The following is a 12746-nucleotide window of genomic DNA, read 5'->3' on the forward strand; positions in this document are numbered from 1 at the left end:
GGCCTATATTTGACTGCGGGACGAAGCAATGTCGAGTCGGTAGAGGGAATACGAAATTTACTGAGCCAGCAAATTTTGTGGCCCAAAGTTCGACAACTATTGCAGATAGATTAGGGCTGAAACAATCGCATCGCAATGATTGATTCTCAATCCCCCCCCCCCCCCCCCCCCCCCGATTTGAAATCGATTTGAATTGTGTTTGTCTTACTAATCGATCGATTTGAAGTGATTGATTTTATGAAGGTGCAGCTCGATTGGGGTTTGAGTGGAAGCAGTATAGCTGAAACAATTTAACCACATTACGGTTGGTGCTGGAATTGGAATGCTAACGTCTTGTCCGAAAGTCACGAAAGACCCTCCTGATGGCTGACCAATTTAGCTTAGATCTTTACCAAAAATACCACCGGTAGATTACAACTTAAGCTAAACTGCAACTCGTGTTAACCTGCAGCAACTGCAACATGCTCACCGTGGGATGACGCTAGGAACCCGGAACTGGTACGGCTCGGGAAGTGTGTCTTATTTGCCCTGCAAACATAGCCTCAAACGCACTGACCCTACGTGTTTCGCTTCGCTTCTCACAGAACCTCCCTTAACTCGTCATATCGCTCGCCGGTACTGCCAGCATCACTAAGCCCTCGCCAGCAATTGGGTTGTACTTTCTGTTCTTGTTTTGCAGCTCGGTTTGAACAAAACCGCACAAAACTTCACCTCCCTCCCCCCCCTCCCTCTCCGAACCCCTTTAATTGCCCGTAAAGATTAACCCTAAACATTTTAATGCTAGAAAACCTGTACAAAATATTTATACGTATGTCTGCTGCTGACCGATACCCGGCGCCGGCCCTCTGTTCGGATGCGCCCGACCGGGAGACCGTTTTTAAACTACATCGAACAATTTAATACTTTTGCTGAAGATAGTCTTAACGAAGTGTAGAAGAACGGTTAGTATACAGTGCGGTGCGGACCGGCCGGGACGTGTGGCGACGTGGTAAGGCTCGTGCCGTCGTCGTTTGTGGCCCGTCGCCGGTCGGGATGGGCTGCTCGGTGACGCTACCGACCAACATGTCAGGCTCGTGATGAGACTGATCGTGGCAGGAAGCAAACTCGCCAGCAGCAGACCGTACGTGCTGGCCCCCGGACCGTGCACCGTTGGCCGTAACCAACCGCACCGATATGCGGTCAGTGACGTTGCGCTGGCACCGGACGTTGCCGTCGGGCTCTTGTTTGGATGTTGCATTGCGGCTGGCTTTTCACCTGCAAAACACACAAAACAAACAGAGAGAGAGAGAGAGAAAGGGAAAAGCGATTAGCAAGAAACCAAAATGGAAAATATTTGGAATAAAACAATGCAGATGGATTAGGGTGAAAAAAAAAATCTGAGCACAGTAGCATGTCGAGAGTTACTCGCGGTCACTTGAAATAGTTTTGTTACCCCAACACACACATACATAAACGTGGACAGCAGCAAAACCCTAAACTGCTGACGTTTGATGGAGCGTGCTCTAGTCGGACACACAAACTCAACCCCGAACGCTGTTGATGACGATGATGATGGTTGGTAGAAATCGTCAAAAAATTTGACAACACAGTTACCGGCACCCTGTGACAGACGGTCATTTCCGGTGTGATTTATTGTTCCTGGGGAATGGCGTTCATTCACTCTACCCGCGCAGGCACGACCCGCACGGTAGAATGGAGAATGAACCGGAATGCAACAATGAAAATGTTTGGTTTCCGATGAAAACCACAAACTAGAATGGATGTGGAGCGGTGGGATAAGAAAAAAGTGCCCAGTGCTTTGGCCATAGCCAGAAATCCAGCCAGGCAAGGCACCTTTGGGGGCGTGAGTTAAAACGAGTTTTGGGATTTGTGATGAACCGATGACAGGCAGGGCTTATTGCGTTTCGTTGCGTTTAAGCGCATAGAATACGTTTAGTTTGGGGTGCTTTAGGTGAAGTGATGCATCAAGTGTGCAGCCAGTGGGCCGGTTCAGATCGGACGATGATGACATTCGATTTGCAGTAAACAAGAATTGGATGGTTGGTGGTTTGATGCCGTGTTGTGGTATCTGGTAATTCTGATGACTTATCGACATACCGAACAGGTGGTGTAGGTATGAGTGTTTTAAAGTTTTCTATACATTTTACAGCTTTTCAATGAATTTATATAATTCACTCTTAACGCATGTGCTTCGACTTTGTTGGGAGCTTCCCAATTGTTACCTGTAATGAGTATACATTTAGGCGTAACATAAACAGTAAATAGATATATGTTCTATAATGCAGTATAATTAAAAATATTATTTTTAAAGAAAAAATAATGTTTCAGCATTTAATGCAAGGAAAAACACAGGTCCACCCTACAATTGAATTACGATATGATGTGACGGATAACGCCCTTGATATCGAAATAGCATACATTTAGGCATCATTGCTGCATCACATAAGTTATTGATATGAATTAATTCAATTTTTGTTATTGTTTTGATAAATTCCATGTAGCATTAATAAAAATCGAAATACACATGACTCCAGCCACAGAAAAGGATAGTTATCTAGCGCATGGTGGTCAAAGTTTTCCAAATTGCATACTTTTAGGCGTCAAACATGCAATAGGCATTTTTTTGTTAAATTCGATGCAGCATTGAATATATATTTTGTTATACATTTTTCAAGTCTTACAGACTTTAACTATCCAATCATAACTTACACATAAAAGCTTCAAATTTCAAAAGCAATTTTTTTCTTCTGATTTTATTTTAACAATCTTTTTCAATAAATTAGAATCTTTTCCAACAGTCTCTCAGTTTCAATAAGTCACTTGAGGCAATATGTATCGAAAACGATTTGTCTCGTCACCATCAGCACCGTCAGCGCACACAGCGTCCCCGCCCGTGTTCCGTAGCTTGTTGGATAAGTTCAACAAACCGTGAACCCTTTTCCATCATTCATCATCATCCCCTCTCTCCCCAAAAAAAAACATCCTAAAACCCACAAACCCACAACAGGGACAGGGTGTTAAATCGTTCAGGTCACGGCACACTCTGTTCACCTGTCAATAACAACGGCGACCGTAAGATATGGCCGGCAAGATGTGAAAAAGTTCGAAACATTCATCAATTTTAAATCAGGCGCGCTAGTTATTCTTGTCGCTCGGATCTTGTTGACCAAACAAAAAAAAAACAAGAGGCGACTTTTTGCACAAACAAAACCAAGGCCACCAAATGTCCCCACGCTGGTTCGAAAAGGCGTGAAAATGTATCCGTCGACTGCTAAACGACTTTGATGAAGATTGATTTCATTGCTTTTGTTTTGTGTGTGTATTTTTCCTTTCGCTTTCATTACTAAGTGAGCTGATGTTTCTTAGCTTATTTTCGGTACGAACCACACAACACGACTGTGGCACGCTTGACCATAACGTGTAGCAGCTTTCCCGTCCCTTTAGATTTAGCCACACAAAGCACAACTCAATCGTGTGTAAAGATATGATGCAAGCAATCAACGACTCGAGCTTTGCTTCCCTCGAGACGGATAAAGTGTCAAAGGTGTTTGGGTGTTGTTGCGGCGTTCACCAAACGGCGGCGACCGGTGCCAAGAAAATTGATTGAATTTTAAGGTGTAAGTTCCCCGAAGGGTGCGTGTAGTAAACATGTCAACGTCCGATGGCCCGCCCGGCGTATCGGGGACAAACTTTTGCACTTGTTTTGTTGCTCACAGGTGACTCACGTGCTCTAAGGGTGTGGCTTCTTGCTACATGGCACAACGTCTTCGTTGGACGACAATGCGTGTGTGTGTGTTCGTTACAGGGAATGTTTATGTGTAGCACACAAAGGAGAATCGATGGTGAGTGAAAGTGGTAAAAGTGGCGAAAAAATAGAATCCTTCCTTGGGGAATTTGATTTTTCATCCGAGGTTAGCTTTTTTTCTCACATACATACATATAATTTAGAAAAATTTTACCCACAAGCGCCCCAGGTCGAGAAAATACGCTTTGATGCGGGTTTTCCGGAGGGTACATTCAACACTCACGCAGCATGAGCATAACTTGACCAGAATGATAAGCAGGACAACAAAAAACGGGGGTTTTGCGTACAGCCCCCAAAGGAACCCTAGAGAGAGAGCGAGAGAGAGAAGGAAAAGCTATCCATATATTCTTTAACTTTCCTACCCCACAGCAAGTAATACAAGTCGCAACCGTAGGTAGAGGAAAAATTTACATAAAAGGGTTAACCTTTCCATGGGCACCCACCTCACCGTAACTGGGGGAATGTGGGAGATTTAAACCTTTCACTTTAGCACGTTTACACGTTTCGTCCAGGTTCGTCCTGGGTGGGTGGGATGGAACGCGTGCAGGAACTTTTCCGCGACCAGCAAGGCGGGGGTTTCGGTTATACTTTCACCAAGGTGTAAGATAAAAGGCGTAGAAAGGCAATAGAAAGCAGGTGAAACTTTCTTCCTCGTGCAGAAAGTGATGCTTTTTTTTCAATTCGGAAAGTTTAGGGTGCAAGTGAGTGGAGGAGGAAAGTGAGTGGAGGTGATTATGGTCGAGCTTGACTGCATCGGGACAAAAGTATGTCAATGTTACGGATCGCAACGACGTTTGGGTGAAGGAAGAAGGCTGTTGGAGCATAAAAATGCAACTTTTGCTAGGAAAAACAGGCTAGAAGGACATGATTTGATAAAGCAGAACGATGAAATTGCATAGCTTATGGCGTTTTAATGTTTCACGCCGAAAAGTATGCAATTTGCATTACGGTGTGTAGAAGTTCATTTTCAAGCAGTTGCCTGCGAATAAATTTGGTAGTAAATTTATATTTAACAAATCAAAATGATGCTTCAGAGTATAGGAAGCTTCCAGAAGTTTAAGATGGTAATTGTGAATGAATCCTATAAAAACCACAATAGAAGTGTGTATGAAGTGAGCCATAACCTATTATTAGCCCATAACATGAAGTTTGTTTCTTCGGAGGTTTTCTAAATTATAAAAGGAAAGGAATCTTCCAAGAAGAGTTTCAAGCGTTTTATACACAATCGTTTCCGATTTTCAGAGAATCGGAAGCTTCCCATAACAAAAAGTTTACTTCTTTGGAGGTCTTCTAAATCATAAACGGAATGGAATCACCCAAGAAGAGTTTCAAGCGTTTTATGCTATTTTTAGACTATTTTTATCGATCATTTCATGCCTGTTAAGAAGCAACAATTTTCACTCAATATTTTTTTCTGCCCATTCGCTGATTTTTTTTTGTTCATGCCACCCTGAAACAATACGTTATGGAGCGGTGAAAGTTTTTCCCTAAAAATCCGATCTCAATTTTTAAACATTTGTTCTTATTTTCATCGAGCATGCAACTCATGCACCCTTCTTATGTTCACTTCTACTCTTGTAGATCGCCCCTTTTTTCTCTTGATTTCCATGAAGTGTGTAAATGTTTGAAAACCATGCGTGTTGATGAAGTTTTATTCCTCCATATGAACGCGTCCTGAGTGCTGCTGCTTCCATTGCTGCAGGCTGCAACAAAATTTTATGCAACTCAATCTACTACCATCAAGTGCAGCGGTCTAAACAAAGCAAAATGAGAAGAATGATTGGAGGCAACAGCAAAAATAAAAAAAAGCATTCCGTGTGAAATGTTTTATTCACATAAAGTGTTTGTTGCTTTATTTTCTTTCTCTCACACACGCACGCACTTATGCACTATCGTCTACTGCATACACATCTAGCGCGCCCGTGTAACAACCGGTGGATATGGTTTTAAAAGTAATTAAATAAACTTTTACCAGCATCGGAATCCTCCTCCGGAAGGGAAAGTAAATCAATTACAGCAAACTATGCGCATACAGACAGAGCGGGAGTCATGTTTGTTTCCACACACACACACACATGCACTCACGCATATTGGCCCAAATACACGGAACCATCCCTCGGAATGAACTGGGTAATCTACTTTACAAAACCGGATCGTACGCGAAAGTCGGCGGAGGGAAAACCAGCGTCAGCACAAATTAAACCGTAAAGCGGAAACTTTTTCTCTCCTGCACACTTTGACACACGGTGAACGAAAAAAAACACACACACACACACACCTCAGAACTCGAAGACGTTAAACTTTTGGTAAAATATGAGATCCCTCTTCCCGCTGGTTCTTCTCGGCTAGTGGAAACGTCGCACCACCACGAACTGTCGGCGGTAGTGTCTGCCGGGAATGTTACACAATAGTTTCCCGGAGCACGTTTCGCAAAATTTTTGGACAAGACACTACCGAGAGATAATTCCAAATGCGCTCCGGAAGTGTGTGTGTGTGTGTCGTTACCGGTTCTTTCGCGGTTGAAAGACGTGTACGTGGTCACACTCATTGTATTCCGGGAACGTCCCCAACAGTTCCCAACGGTACAGGTTCCAAAGCTGGCTCTGGTGACCGCTAGTGATTCGTGCACGTTTCATCGACGTGACTTTTTACTCGCCCGTTACTGGAATGGGTTACACTGCATTACATGCCCTCAAAGGTTAGCAATCGTTGTAACGGCTACGGGAAGCATCCGTGCTGGACGCCCGATTTTCCTCACGAGCGCACAATTTATGGTGGCTAGAGCGTTACGAGCGTTTAGCTTCCGCTGATAAAAGTTCTGACCACTGGCCCTTTGCTGGGCTCTGCATACATGCGCGATGGCTATTAAAACTTATTACTAATTGGTATTGTGAATATAATTAAATGTGCACGTGAACCTCTCGTGATGCTGATTAGATTTAAATTAAAAAAATAATAAACAAAATTATTCCCTAGAACTGTTCCATAAATGAGCACTGGTTGCAATAAGAAAGGCTGAAATTATTGTAAAAAATGCTCTTAATTGTTTACAACCTCACAGAGTGTTCGTTTGGGTAGAAAAAGTAATCAGATTCGATTAATTCAGTAAATAGCCCATATCAAAGGCGTGAAACTTCTACTCGTTTGTTAAGCGCCTAAAGTATGCAATAAATTGTTTTTTTTTAACGATTCTTTTAAATTGACTTTCAAAAATGCTTAAAACTTTTTAATGATTCTCAATCAGGAATAAAATAAAAAAAATTATTATTTATGCACAATTCGGCATAACTTCGTATTTTTCAAACATTTCTAGCATTTGTTTACGTGTTTACGTGTCCTCTTATTTCTTAATTGATATAACATTAAAAACAATCTCTGATCCCTTGTCGGCTGTCGAATAAATCGACATTAAAAACATTTATTCAAAAACTTTTGCCACTAGAAAATAATTGAACCAATTTTAATCTCTTGATAAAGAGAAAATAGTTCCGGAGCAAGGCTTCCGTTCAACCTGTAAACGCCTAAAGGTATGCAATACTGTGAAACATGTTTTTAAGTTTCTTCATATTGCTTACTTCAAGGCAGCCTCGCTCATTTTCCTATATCGTACTTTATTTAAATTTACAATCGCCAAAGTATAATGTATTTTTTACGAACTACTCCAACTTTACACCAGTTAAAGAAAGTAAATGGTCTCCATATATTTGTCATTAGTATTTTCTTGCCAGTTTTTACCAACTTCCAAAAGTCGTAACAAACAAAGACGTGTTAAATGGCGAGCAATATTATCCCGCATCATAAACACACTTTAAATACGGTTTGTGGGAAACGCAGTAAAAAGTAAGCATTCGGCCTCATATATTTACTGGCCCAACAAAAAAAAAAACAGAAAAGAATCTGGCCCTCGAAAAAGCGCAGCGTTTATACGCTGTCAAACGCTGAATCGTAGAAAAAGCTCGTTCGCTTGTAAAGCATAAAGGAAAAAAAAAACATCTCCCATCCGCAAAACTATCCCATTGTCAATGAACGAAAAGCCAAGTGGCAGTGAGGAATAAAATGGCCAAAACCCATTCCATTCACTCCACCCAGTGGCCGGGTGCCTTTTGCACGGCATTGGAAAATTGCTTGAACTTAACTAAAATATCATAAACATCAAATGAAACGGGGTAGGAAAACATCATTCCCTTTCCCCGCCCCATCCGTTCCACCTACCACACCGCATCAAGGCCACATTCGACAGTGCTCTTGGGCTGTACATCGTACGGTCTTAATTTTACATAATTCAACAAATGAAAATTTATTGCATACGCACCCCAACATCCCCCCGACTCGCTCCAAGGATTGGCCTCGGAGTTGTGGTTTTGCCTATTGGTCGTGTTTGGTACGCTGTTGTGGCGCACGGTTCCGCCCGCACAAACCGTTTGCCGCGTTTGTTCTTCACATTTGCGAAGGAAGCATTCGGAAGCAACAAACTGTTCGACCGAAGGGGAAAGATGGAAAAGTGAAAAGATAATACAGAGTGAATGGAAATCGGAAACTCAGCCAAAGCGTGCTGGAAGGAGCAAAGGACTCGTTTCATTCCCAGCCTTAGGAAAAACCATCCATTCAATCTGTACGGAGTGTGTATTGTACCAGGCGAGCTTACATTGCTTCCACTGCAGATGTTGCATGCCCTTAACAGTCCTGTTTTTCATTCCCTTTTTTTTGCTAGCAAGGAGTTTTTCTTGCTCGGAGGTCGTGTAATATGATTACGACGTTCATCGAACTTATGGTTTTGCCGATCATGAAACGGAATGGATTGGTCGATATGAAGGTTATCGCAGTGCAGATTGACGAATTACGCTAACAGCAGGCAGATGGTTTCGGGGGCTTCAAACAGATTTTCCGGATAGAATGAATGTTGTTTTTTTTAATGTGATTATAAATTCCAAATAAAACAAATTGTTAGAGGTTAAAAAAATTGTTAAATGCCAATGTAACTGAAGGTCCATCATCAACCGAAAGTTTACGCTTTAAGGTGACAAGCTTTTCCATCCGGTCGGTATTAAAAGTGGCTCATTTTCCCCGAACTTCCCAACAACCCAACTTCCACTTAAAATGATATAAATGATGTAAAAGTGGATAAAACGAAACAACGAACACGAGAAGCTGTTACCGCTTTTTTCCAGCAATACATTATTAAACAACCATAAGCATAAGCAGCAGACAAAAAGAATATGGTCACGACTGTTCGACGTCCAGTCAATGGCCGTTTAATGGTTCGTCCATTTTCCCACGGGTTCGAACTGTCAGGGCAAACGCGATTGATGGAAGAAACAAAATTGTACCCCAAAAAAAATAAAGGACAATAAATGCAACCCGCTTTACCGCATTCAGCTGGAAGAGATTAATTTTCTCTCGCTGCATAAAAATATGCGAATGGCAAATGAATGCTTAATGCATTTCCACCGTTCGGTCCGGCACCGGGCGTTGACGTGGTTGGAAATAAAGTGCACACACTGAAGATGACACCCGTGCAACGAACCGATACGGGTGGACCGGGACACACACACACACACTTATCACTTTGGTGGGGAATTCGTTTCGCAGGTTGTTCAACGCTTTCCCTCGTTCAGTTTTTACGTACAGCTCTTCAAATGAGGTTAAATCACTCACGGGTCCTGTGCACGGTTCGGTGCTTCCGTTCCGGAGGCGGCCAGGTTGTGGTTTACTCTTCGTCAGAGAGGAGCGGGACAAGTGGAGAAGGGAGAGGGGGGGGGGGGGTGATGATTGGCAATGGAAAAGGTCCTTGAGCTTAATTTATGCCACGTGGTGTGAAAATAGTTTTTGCTTTGATGTGTGCAAGTGTTGCGTTTTCTTTTTTGTTCTCTCTCTCTCTTGTTAGCATCCGTTCTTATCTCTTGCAGTTCATGGTCATGGTGAGAATGGAACACACACACACACACACACACACATTCGTCATCTCATGTGATGCAAAATGTCAATGAAACGTGTCAAGATGGGATAGTTCTTGTGTCTTTGAACCTTATCTATTTGTGGGAAAAAAGGTTACTTGAGAGTAGCTAGTGATGGTGTTCGATGAGGGATAAGTAATGTATGCGGAACTTATGTTTAGAGAGATGAGAAATAGTATCCCACACTTAAAAAGACAATTTTTTAAAATAAAAAAATATTAAAAATTGAATACGGATAACAAATTTACGCAAATTCGTGATAATTTAGATCAAAATTTAAGGAATTGAAAGTTTTAGAAACATTTTCTAACTTCTTTTTCTATTCTTCAAATTTCTCGCCATTCTTTGTTTAGACTCGCCAGGCTCCGGTGAGCTGGTCACGTCCTGGCCGTAAAGTCCTTTTAGGGCGTCCACACGGTCAGAGGAGGCGTGGTAGGCCTCATTTGAGATGGAGTGTTGGCGTTGATGCGTCCGTCAGACCGGTCGGGATAACGGATTGGCAGACGATGGCGCTAAACCGTGGGCGGTATCGAGGATTGTTCCAGCAAAACGTTAAGACTGCAAAGTGGTTGTAGAGCCTCATAAGTAAGAAGGTAAAACGGAAAATGATAACAAATAAATTAATTTAGCCGTTTTGTAAACGTTTCCAAAACATTAAACCAACGTCAACAGCTTCCCAACAAAGCTCAAATGTCGTTTTCGAGTCATTCCGTGACATCAATCTTAAGCAACTTAATTTTTACTAAATTGTCTCGGGTTTGATATTTGAGCAAATACTTTGAGCGTTTTCAAAAGTCCAAAAAAGTGTCTCAATTTGCTTGCCTAACGTTTGAAGCCATTCCAAAACTTTTTTAGAAGCTTTTTTTTTCCTTAGATTTTTTTCCATGAGTCCTTGCTTGTATTACGACACTATCAATATTGTGAGAGCCTGTGAGAATTCTATCGGATTTCCTTTCAATAAGACATCCCATGATTTTCTCCTAGCGCAAATATTTATCTAAATTTCCCGAAAATTCTAGATTGTATAAATCCACTCAACAATCTTTCTCAGAACGCACAGTAAATTTGCGTCCATTATGAAGCTATGTTATTCAAGTTACTTTGCACAATTCAAACAACCCGTTTAGAATGCAGTGTGAGAGTGGTAAAAAATTTAAACCAGACAAAAATGCTAGAAATATTTTATTTCATCCACCTTAACTACACACTGAACTTCCATTGCTGGCCATTTTCGGTGAAGCGGCACCATTAAAAAAACTCCGTTCGTGCAGTACACCAACGTTCTACACATCGCTTCGCCAGCAGAGCAAAATACAAAAACGATCAAACATTTATATCAATTTCTAGTGCACTCTTTGCAACCCCTTCTTCTCGCCAAACTGCAAGTGCTTGCAGTTTACTCTCAATCAGGCAAACCGCCCCAAACGGAAGCGGTGCATCGATCTCCATCACCCTTTTCACGCCAGCGATGCTCTGCCTCATTGCACCGCCATAAATGCATTAATGAAATTCATTTTCTCACATCCTGCTGGAACGAGTAGCAGCAGTCGGTTGGTGTGTAACAATTTCCTGAGCCTTTCAGTTGGGCCAACAAAAAATAAACCACTCCTTCTCGCCGGAATTCATCCCGGCCAAACGGGTGAACTTTTGACAGTGTTGGCCCACAGGAACCCATCGTTCCTTTTTTCTATCCGGAGTTTCCAATCATTCCCCGCTGGAAGCTGTACCGACAGGGGTGTGCAGGGGTGTTGGGCTTGTTACTGAAAATGGAGCCCATCCGTTTGCCATGATTCAACACCAACACACCCGAGCCGGAAAAAAGGACGTATCGAGCGCAGCCACCACGGTCGAAGGAAATAACAAACGAATCATAAAATAAAACCGAGCCCGAAACCGAACCAGGAAGTAATGTGCCGGAAAAAGCGGCATCGGCCGAAACGTGGGATGGGACGGTGTAAAATAACTTTGGCAACAATTTCATTCTCGCTGGTGGCCTTTTGTATCCTGTTCGCCACACACACACACAGATAGACGCACAAAAATCGGTGGAAAAAAGAGGGGCAAGCACAGATCGGGAGTTGTATTAAAAAGTTTTACCACTCCCGAAAACAGCAAACGGATCCGAATGGGGACAGACTTTGGCTACTCTCTCGCAACGTCCTCTTTTGGCGGCCCAATTTACAGTCGGAAGTCGGAATATTAAAGTTATCGTTTTCGCTTCACACGCACGAGCACGAACCACGGCCTTCTCTCTGTGGTGGGTGTCATTTTCTGTTCCCTTCTTCCCGATTGCTGTAAGCCAAGTTCAAGTGCGACGAACGAGATTCCGGGGAAACAAAGTTTAATGCACGGACAGCACCCATTAGGGAGTGGAAGAATTAAGTTTGGCGTGCGGTTTCGCTGGCAAGTAGGTTGATCGGTATCGAAGAAGAAGGCCTACGCCTTGTGTGAATGTGTTTATCCATTTCCCTCCCAGCCCAGGACAAATTTCCATTACTGAATGGTGAAAAGTTTTTGTCGCTCCCTCGCACATTTCAAGTGAATACAGATTCGGTCGGGAATGGTCGGGAGCAGAAGGGCAGACTGAGCAGGAAAGTTAAATCAAACGCACTTATTTGTAGCAGTGTCAAGTTTGCTACTTAGCTGGGCTCGATTCAAAAACCGATCTTGGTCGGTTGGTACGAGTGTCGAAACAGACAGTTCATAAATAAAAGTTTTGTCCCGGCTTTTGCTGCTTTGCGCTTTTCCCCGGCGCCGGAAATCAAAAGCGTACCAGCGTTCGGATGAAATCCAATGCAAAAAGTGAGGAGCTGTCTGTGTGTGTGAGAGAGGGAGAGAAAGAGAGGGGAGAGAATGTAATGAAAAATCGAATTGCTTTTACAGCATTAATCTGGTTCGATTATGGTAGAATGAAATGATCCCGTAAGTAACGGTGGCACAGTGGGCAGGTTGGTGGTCAAAATAATAATCGCGTAGTGTTAATTATG

At 42.6% G+C, this 12746-nt stretch overlaps 1 protein-coding gene across 5 annotated transcripts in view; it reads right to left on the reverse strand.

Moving 5' to 3' along the window:
• Nucleotides 1-715: 715 nt before the first annotated feature.
• Nucleotides 716-12746, reverse strand: part of LOC118514415 (Fc receptor-like protein 5) — a 49182-nt gene continuing 37151 nt past the window's right edge. For all 5 annotated transcript variants that reach the window (XM_036061297.1, XM_036061298.1, XM_036061295.1 and 2 more), the window contains exon 7: nt 716-1254. In XM_036061297.1, the coding sequence (XP_035917190.1) occupies nt 878-1254 (377 nt within the window). In that variant the 3' untranslated portion in view covers nt 716-877. The remainder of the gene's footprint in view (nt 1255-12746) is intronic.

Source organism: Anopheles stephensi, chromosome 3 (assembly GCF_013141755.1).
Source record: "Anopheles stephensi strain Indian chromosome 3, UCI_ANSTEP_V1.0, whole genome shotgun sequence".
Classification (NCBI taxonomy): domain Eukaryota; kingdom Metazoa; phylum Arthropoda; class Insecta; order Diptera; family Culicidae; genus Anopheles; species Anopheles stephensi.